Raw genomic sequence first — 9,724 nt, forward strand, 5'->3', positions numbered from 1 at the left:
TCCCGGGGGAGACAGTAACTGCGGAGGGGATCCCTGGCCCCAGCCAAGGTGGATCTCGCGCGAGCTGCGGGCCCCAGCTTCGCGCTGGTCACCACGTGCCCGGCCCCACGCGCACTCCCTTTCGCAGGAGAGATTTGCTACAACTGCCCCCGCCCCGAACGGGTTAACTCAGCGGCCCACAGGCCCCGCCCCCGGCTTGTGGCTCTATACGTGTAAGGGCTCCACCATCGCCCCGCCCCGCCCCGCCCCGCCGGACTGCGCACGCGCCGCACAGACACCGGAAGGCAGGTGCTGTTGCGCAACGGGCAGTCGGGCACGTGGGGGAACCGGCTCCGTACAACTCTCGGTGAGTGGATTCTGGAGCGCGCGCGCGGCCCCCGGCCGGGCCCCAGCCCCCCGGTGCCCAGCTGCGGCCCCTGCCCCGTGAAGCGGCCGAGCCCGGCGGTCGCGTGCTCCGCCGGGGCCTTCCCCAATGGGGGGAGGGGTGCGCGCGGCCGCCTGTGAGTGTCGCGGGGCGGTTGTGGGCTGAGACCTGCCTGCTGTAGCGACACCCCCTCCCCGCCCCGCCGAGCCGCTCTCCAGCCCACGGGAGGCGCCCGCTGTTACCTGGGGAAACCCTCGGCGCGCTGGCCGCCCGCGGCCCCGGCGCGGGGTCAGCCCCCGGCTGCGTCCAGCGAGTGGGTGGGGCCGCCTGGAGCCCACCCGCACCTCAGCACAGGGCTAGGGGCCGGGCTTCTCCTCGCCCGCCGGGGTCCGGGGCAGGGGCTGGTCGGGGGGCGAGGGGAAGTGGTGGGTTTACAGGCGAAGTGTCCAGGTTCGGAAGATAAGTTTGTTGTTGTTTGGTCACCTCTCCCTCATCTCAGCTAAAATCAAAAATGGCCAAGAGTTTGAGGAGTAAATGGAAGAGAAAGATGCGCGCTGAGAAAAGGAAGAAGAACGCGCCGAAGGAACTCAGCCGATTAAAAAACATCCTGAAAGCAAATGCTGATGTTGTAATGGAGGAGGTTAAAGAAATAGCCACGGTGATCACCCCCGAGAAAGTCAAAGATCAAGGGGGTGAGTTTGGTTTTAATTTTGCTGCGCTATTTGTTGGGCTCCAGAGGAAAACACAGCCCAGGTGCTGAAACCCACAGCTGTGCATCTCTGCTGTGGCTCAGCCCCTTCATGGGTTCAGCTGACTGAGCTCAGTGCACACCCAGGGGGCTCCGTGCATCCCTCCATTTCTCCCACGAACTCCCTGTGTGCGCCACCCTCCCATCCCCCTTTATTTCATGAACTCCCTGGAACCATTTCCTCTCTCATGTCCCTCCCCACCACCACCAACTTTCTGGTTTTCAAGCCTGGAATGGAGTAGCAGTGGGGGTGGGGAAGGGAATTGCCTTTTTTAACCTTGTTTTTCATTGTAGTTGGTACTAGTGACCCTTCATTTCACCCATCAACATTAGAGAAAAGACAGTATCTATAATCCATAGTAGCTCTGAACTGCAATATCATAGTCCATGTTGTTCCTCTCTCCTAACAACATGGTTCCATTACCAGCTCCTGCTCCTAAATTCCATGGGTTTGCACACTCCTTCCCCCATCCAGCGACTAGCTCCTGCTCTCAACAACCGGTACTTGGCTTGGGGAAGAGCATCTGTCCAAATGCACGCTCCAGACCCGCTCCTTTGCCGTGGCAAACAGCATTATTTAGAAGGGATCATCCTGTGTTGCATTTTTTTGGGGCCCGAACAAATCTCTTATGGAAACTCCTGATACTGAAAAAATTACGGCATGTGTGAAGAGAGATTATATTGGTTACTGTTTGTAAATGTAGTGTTTCTAAGTATCCTGTATGAAACTGATTCAAATGTTTTTATTGACTTTTGTAAATGCTTTCTTTTTTCAGACGAAGTTAAGATGGACACACAGATTAAAAGAAACAAAAAGAATCTTTTAGACCAATATGGACAGTACCCAGTATGGATGAATCCCAGACAGAGGAAGAAGCTTAAGGCAAAACGTGTTAAAGGAAAAAACAAATCCAAAGTGGCCAAAGGATTAGCATGGTAGCTTTGAAGAAATTTGAAGGGTGGAAAAGAGACTATGTAGGCCACCAAAGGTTAAGAGTATGTGATCAGGCTGGGTCCAGCTACCAAGTGTAAATTATCATTAAGTCTGGAGACTCTATTAGATCAGAAATTGATGAAAGGGACATCAATTTTATATCTAGTTAATTTTAAAAGAAAATGAGTTAAGTGTTTCGCCTGCTTTTGAGTCCCCTGACCAATATTTGTGGTTATGCATTTTAAAATATTTTTCTCACTTGTTGCTGTGGTGTTCTTGAACCCAGGAACAACTGGAAAAACCATGGAACCAACTATGCACTATAGGAGGTAAAATATTTTTAGACAGAAGCATGTTCTGTAAATTGACAGTATCCCTTTAATTTTCCTGTAGAAATTCTTTTTTTGGAGTTCTGATGTTTGTTTTAATACTGAACTATTAAATTATGAAAACATATTATGTGACTTTATATAGACATTATAAACTGAAATTTGGTTCAAATCAAAACATAGAAAACCCAAACAAATAAAAATATTGTTAGTGATTATTTTTTAAAATTCCAATAGAAATGGTTATTTTTAAATAAACAAACCTTGTGTTACAGTGTTTGCAACCCAAACATTACAGCACTGAGAAATTGAAAGTAAAATAGACTTAATGGATTTTCATTGTCCATCTGAAAGAATGCAAAGGCATAAACAGTAAAAAAAACAAAAACAAAAAAACCCCATAAACTTTAAACATTTTTGGAACAGTTGTAATATAGGTAAATAAACATGTTGGCAATACACGTGTGATTCTTTTTAAAGTAGACAAATATCTCCTTAATTTGATATTCCTATATCATAGTTTACAGAGTAGACACAAGATCCCAAATATCGTGTGATTACAAAGCAAATGCTACATCCAGTTACACATTACATATTAATCGACAGTAGTACATAATGACAGATATGAGAATGTTACCCTGTACCTTTATGTTTTTAAGAAAGGCTCTTGTTTAAAAAAATGGATATAATTAAGATCCCACTCGTGCAATATGTTGCCCATTGAAGGATCTTTTACCCACAGATCCCCACCCATGTAAAGTGTATTTCAGGACTGGGACCTAAGTATTCTGATTGCCCAATGGTTACATATCGGTATGTGTAATATGTGGTAACTGTGCAACACAAAGGGAATAAGATTTATGCTTTTTAAAGGAAAGAGATACCAGTTTAAGATACTATGTTAAAAACAAACAAATGTTGGGCAGCTTGGTGTTGTCATTACTTAAGAAATTTTTCTAGATTCCAAGAGAAATTTTTGTTATTAATGAGTTGTGGGAGGAGGGATTTCTTTTGCTTTTCAGTGCTCAAGTAAAATCAGGTGAAAAGGTCCTGCAGGATAGAACACTAAATAGACAGAAGTTATTAGGAGGCAATAAGGGAAATGTATGCATAAAATCTATTTTGAATATTGTCACGTTTCAGAGTAACAGCCGTGTTAGTCTGTATTCGCAAAAAAAAAAAAAAGGAGTACTTGTGGCACCTTAGAGACTAACCAATTTATTTGAGCATAAGCGTTCGTGAGCTACAGCTCACTTCATCGGATGCATACTGTGGAAAGTGTAGAAGATCTTTTTATACACAAGTATAAATGGGGGGAGAGAAAACCTTTTGTAGTGGTAAACACCCATTTTTTCATGCTTTGTGTGTATAAAAAGATCTACGCTTTCCACAGTATGCATCCGATGAAGTGAGCTGTAGCTCACGAAAGCTTATGCTCAAATAAATTGGTTAGTCTCTAAGGTGCCACAAGTACTCCTTTTCTTTTTTGAATATTGTGTATTTGTCTGTTTCCTATAATGAGACTTCAAATTTGACCTGGTTACTTAAGTAGATTAAGGTATAAACTTACCCAAAATTGTACAGTTAATATACAGTATCCATCTGCTGATTTCATTACAGCTGTCATACTGCAAAACAGAAAATACCACATTTAGTTAAACTATTTGAATATTAAATGTGAAATGTCCTTTAGATTTGAACTATCTTTAAATTGGCTAATAAGGAAGAGAATATCCCATGATTTTTTTAAACAAAAGAATCACCTGTTTATTGAGAAATTAAATAACAGCCACTTTGTATTTCTTTACAATTTTCATTCTGTGGCCCACATTCTGTCCTGTATGTGTTTGCCCCTTTGAGGTTTAAGGGTTTCTCAGGTGTAACAAGAGGACAGAATTTGGCTCTTTCTAGGACCAGCAGAGGGAGCCCAGAGTTGTCATGTTTGTTTGCTCTTCTGCAAAAAAGAAAGTAGATAAAATCAGGGTAATTTCAAGCTCCAATATACATGCTTGTGGGAGAGGAATCATTAATTGCCAACTACTCTAGATTTTTATAGAGCGCTTTGTCAATTTCTTTCCTGCTCTGACAGGACCAGAAATGGGCCCATGTTCCAGCTGCTTCCCTGTTTTATTTATCTTGCCAGCTGTGCCCTGGCACTCTCCCTTTAACCTCTTCCCCCATGTTCCACCTGAGCCTCTGTTACTATCACCACAAGTGGGCATGAGCTGGAGGACTGAGTGTTTTTCAGAGGTTCAGTGGTGCCACAGGAAAATCGTCTTACTCTGAAGAGCGTCTGCAAAGAATGTGTATGGGGCTGGACACTAATACTGTACAACTTTATTTTGCATTTACAGTCCACACAAACTGCTTTCTTGAACAGCTGTATTTGTATACACAGAAGGTGTGAGAAGACTTTAGTTGTAATAAAGTGAAGGTTTGTTGCAGCACAAGAGTTATAATGCGTTATACTCTTTTAGATGATGGAAAAATTTCAGCTCTCGCATCTTTGTTATAAATTTATTTGTATTGTTTCTATTACCATAGTGGCTACGAGCCCCAGGCTCTGTACAAACAAAACAAAAAGATAGCTTGTAAGCCCTTTCAGGCAGGGACTAAGTCTAAGACAAGACAACGGATGGATATAGCTAGACAAGGGGATATAAGAAATCATTCAGATAGTGTTGGACAGCATGTTAGGCAATGGTCTGTACAACAGCAGTCTAGTGGTTATTAAGCTTTTTGTAGACATCATAGGAAAGGAGAATTTTGAAGGAGGATGATGAGTTAATTTTGTGGCTGTTTATGGGAAACTCTTTGTAAGCATGAGGGGCAGTCTGGGGTTTATCTTAAATATCTCTGTTCCAGAAATGCAGAGGAGCATTTTGATAAGTAGATGGTCTGAGTCGAGGGGGGAAACAAACTTATAATTGAGTAGTGAGGATCTCTTATGTCAACCAAGTGATAGTTTATTAGGTAATCTCATGATTGCATTTTTATAATTTTCCTTAATATTCAACACTGTGAGTATTGGAGGTAGTTTTTGCTGTATAATAGTGCAAGAAAAGGATAAAGATGAAGAACTTCAAATAGGGTTTTTAAAAAATAATTTGTCTGAACCCCCTGTGCGTCAGCTCCACTGGAATTTCCTGCTACTGTAGCCAGGGCATAAGAAGTGCTATAGCAACAATTTCAGGCAACCAGAAAAGAGCAGGGGAATATTTTATGTAGTAATGAACTGAATTCATGTCTTAGTTCCAGCAGATGGGGAATTTTGAAATGTTTATTTTCAGTTCACTTTTCCATTTAAGTATCACTTAATTATTTCTTGGCTGGGGAGAGGTGGTGAATAAATGGTCTACCTAATAGATCTTTTCATCTCTAATGTGGTTAAGCACCTCATTGTTGAATGATATATTGAATGGTAAATATTTTATTACTCTACCAAAAAAACACAAAACCCCACATTCTCTGGGTTGAAATTAGTGACTGTGTCTCACTCCCACTACTGCAGGGCTAGGGGAAGGGCAAAGGGCATAGGGTCAGATTTTAGAAAGTATTTAGGTGCCTAAAGATGCAGATGGGCACCCAGTGGGATTTTCAAAAGAACTTAAACAGGTTAGGGGTGTCTCATTGAAATTAAGTGGATTTAGGTGCCTAAATTGCTTTGGAAAATCCCATTGGGTGCCTTTGAAAATCTGGCCCATAGCCCTTATGGCCAAGTGTTGATTTTAGTTCCAGTAATTTAGTTGGAGGTAGGTTTATTCAAAGGAAGAGAAATATAAACAGCAGGGCTTTCTGAAAATATTTAAAGGTATCTTTTTAGGAGACCCCCACCCCAAGTAAAACAAATTGGAAGTGTCTAATCCAAACCTCTCGAGATTTGAGAGTATGGAAAATGTTACAACCTATGACTTTTCAAACCATCATGTCTCACAAAGACTTTGTCTGATCCACTTTCTATGCAGGTGTGAGGCATTAAAAAATGGGGTTTATTATGGAATGTTGCTCACAGTCTTAACTGTAGATTAGTCTATAACTACGGATGTTTTGTAGGAACTTTTGTCCAAGGCAAACCATTTCCTGTACGATTGTACAATTTTTCCTGAAATGATATAGAAACAGAAAGGTGGGACTAAAAGAATTCTTCCTGGAATCCTTGCTGCCTCCATCTTTCTCTAAAATATTCTATTTAATGTTCTCTTTAGCATCTGCATTGGCGACAGTAGTTGAAGAAAGCATTATAGCAGGGGGCTCATTTTTGTACAAGAATCTCCTCCTCTCCTGACACTGGTTCCTGGCCATCAAGTTAGCGACTTTCAGGTGTTCCTAACAAAAATCGATAGTCTCTGCAATGTATGAGATTTGCAGACTCTTATGAAGAAAATGGTAATGGTGTGTTGGAAATCAAATACTCATGCTGCTTTTCTTTCAGCATTAAGTGCAGTTTTGAGTATTTATTTGGTCCCTATCACCATCATAAGAGTGTATCTCAATCTTTAATTTATTCACTGACAAAAGCTGCATTACCACAGTTAAGGTTTGTTAGCAGATTTGCCTGTTACTTGGGGGTATGCTCATTTATTAGGGTTACTGTGCTGGGGGCGGTTCTGTAATTCTGTCTATGTACTGCTTGTGTCACTTGTGTTCTCATACGGAGCTCTGCTTCTCCCTTCTGCATGTTCCTTCCCAGTGGAGCTATCCTGTAGGACCCAGGTTCCCTAGGGCTGGGTTCTTCCAGCCGCAGAATCGGACAAACCCCCACACATTAACAGAGTATGGATTAATCAACACTCACAAGCTGACCCCTCTATATCCCCTGGACTCAGTAGGCTGGGTTGAGCCGCACTTCCAAGCTGCCAGCCATATATGCCCCAGGTTCAGCATGTCCCTATCCCCACTTTCATGTTATAATTCTGGTAGTAACCCACTTGATGAGCAAACCCCACAAGATTTTTGGGCACTGCAGGAATCTTTAGCTTAGGTACAAGGAGCATTGCTGCAGAGCAAATGGGAAGGCAAAAAACATCTACGGTGGAGGTGGGGGGGAGGAGAGAGAGAGAGCGAGAGAAGCAACCAGCTTAACCATGAAAGTTATTATTGACAGGTAATAACCCTACAAGGGGAGCCAAACAAATAAAACAGTTATTAAATCTAACTTATATTTGATTATAAAAGCCAGGTTTAGAAACCTATAACTGATCACACAAGTCAGGGTCAGAAGACTATACCTAGAGAAAGAAGGAGAGAGGGTTGGGTTCTCAGCACTCTGGGAAGCTTGAATAGTTGGGGTTCCCAGGTGGTGGTGGAAACTGAGGGTGCGAAGTGCTGGAGACAGGCCGAGCCCTCAGCATGGTCAGTCAGTAGAAGATGAAGTCCCAATGGAACTGATGCAGATGTTGGTTACAGGCATCAGAACACATACTTGAGCGTGGGTAGGGGTTTTTGTAGGGAAAGAACAGTGATTCAAGGGAGAACACTAGATTTGTTTATGGGTAAACTGATGGTTCAAGTGAGTATACCAAGGTTTTGTTCAGGCTCAACAATAGGAACTGATCATTCCTGGCTATAGGCGGTGTTCCTTTGAAGGAGCTCACAGTGTCATGAGGCAGCTTCAGTATTTTGGATCCCAACAAAGGATATTTTCTAGAATTGGTCTGATAACTACTGAGCAGGCGTGGGTTCATTAACATCTGGAGCAGAGATTCCCCATCATGCAGTGCTTCCCTGCTTTTCTGGTTCCAGAGTTCAGTGTGGTTCTTGCCTTGGAATCTCTGTTCTCCATTCTGTATTCTAATGGAGATGCCTCCCTGTCCCTTCTTCAATGCAAATGAGGCTAGGGGAGTTTCCTTAATCCTGTCACCCTTGTCCGGAGGGGGTTAGGTGTGTCTTCCACCACCTTTTCATTGCTTTTTGTAAGTCTTTCTTATGATTGGCTTTGGTTGAAGCAGAGGCTGGGGGCGGGGAGGTCTTTCGTGAGTCAGACAGGGTGGACACTGCACCCTGGTTCCCCAAGAGCACAGAGCTGATAGGTAACAGGTTGCCTGGTCATGCCCCATGCCCTTCCAGAACATCAAGCTCAGCTACACTCTGAAAATCAGGAGATGCATACAGGGCCGGCTCTAAGATTTTTTCCTCCCCAAGCAAAACAATTTTTGGCTGCCCCTGCTTTTTTTTTTGTGGCCCCCCCTGGCTCCGCCCCAACTCCGCCCCTTCCCCAAATCCCTGGCCCCGCCTCCTCCCCCGGGCATGCTGCATTCCACCCCTCTTTGCTTCCTGTGGCTCCCCCCTGCCGTAGCTCACCTCCGCTCCGCCTGCTCCCCTGAACACGTCGCTGCTCCGCTTCTCCCTCCCTCCCAGGCTTGCCGCGCCAAACAGCTGTTTCACGCGTGGCAAGCCTGGGAGGGAGGGGGGAGAAGCAGAGTGGCGGCGGCACGCTCAGGGGAGCAGGCAGAGTCGACCTGGGGCGGCGGGCGCACATTTCTAGGGGCAGTATGGCCAGCGCCGGAATGCTGCCCGTAGAAATGTGCCACCCCAAGCACCTGCTTGTCTTGCTGGAGCCTAGGGCCGGCCCTGAATACATAGTTAAGGTGAGCACCATCCCTGCAATGCAACCTTAATTCTGCCCTATGAGTGATGCACCAACTGGCCAATAAAACCCATACTAGTATTCTACCTTTACAGATGTACAGAACACTTGGGGAACAGTGCATATGAGCACTGTAGAACAATATCTTGATCCTCTTTGCTAAGGTGAAGCTTGCATTTAAGTTAGGTATAGCAACGGGAGCTATCTACTCCTGGCCTTCACTCAAAACACTGAGCGTACTCCATGCAAACCACCCCAGACATGCTAAATGTTATGGCTCCTTCACCAGATTGCTGACAGTCTTCATCACAAGAACACTCCTGTTCGCCACTACTGACGTGACCTACAGAACTCAGTGCTGAAATGGGACACGCTTGATGTCTCAAAGTACATGTACACCTGACCTCAAATCACAGAGACAGCTGTTCCAGCCTGTTCCAGCTAATCCCTCCATTCAATACGCCTACACCTAATGTAATGAAAGCAGCTACGTGCATGCAGATAATTGTGGTGTTAGATTTAAATTCCAGCAAACAATGGCATGTCTCTTTGTCACTCTACTTTTGCTTATGGCACCACCCTTACTGAGTCATTCCCAGCTGCTATTGCCAGCCCCAGGAGTTAGAGTTAAGACTATGATGAAGGAGTGGCATGTACTTTAACTATATTTCATGCTTTTTCAGAAGTTTATGTTTGCATTACCTTAACCTTTCATTTGAATTTCCTAGTTTTTTGAACAGAATAAAGTGTGTTAAACTTAGGG

At 44.1% G+C, this 9,724-nt stretch overlaps 1 protein-coding gene across 1 annotated transcript; it reads left to right on the forward strand.

Annotated features, from left to right (window-relative positions):
- Positions 1–220: 220 nt before the first annotated feature.
- LLPH (LLP homolog, long-term synaptic facilitation factor) lies at positions 221–4,006 on the forward strand. Its single transcript, XM_007067529.4, has 3 exons — positions 221–346; positions 864–1,056; positions 1,889–4,006. Exons 2-3 carry the CDS (start codon positions 876–878, stop codon positions 2,050–2,052), a joined length of 345 nt encoding a protein of 114 aa, XP_007067591.1. The 5' UTR covers positions 221–346; positions 864–875; the 3' UTR covers positions 2,053–4,006.
- The last annotated feature ends 5,718 nt before the right edge of the window (positions 4,007–9,724 follow it).

This window comes from Chelonia mydas, chromosome 1 (assembly GCF_015237465.2).
Source record: "Chelonia mydas isolate rCheMyd1 chromosome 1, rCheMyd1.pri.v2, whole genome shotgun sequence".
NCBI lineage: Eukaryota > Metazoa > Chordata > Testudines > Cheloniidae > Chelonia > Chelonia mydas.

Excerpts from the sequence above, each read along its gene's own strand:
- LLPH (XM_007067529.4), top strand. The coding sequence starts at position 876 with ATGGCCAAGAGTTTGAGGAGTAAATGGAAGAGAAAGATGCGCGCTGAG. Across the intron at positions 1,057-1,888 it reads GAAAGTCAAAGATCAAGGGG|ACGAAGTTAAGATGGACACA; the intron begins GTGAGTTTGGTT and ends TTCTTTTTTCAG.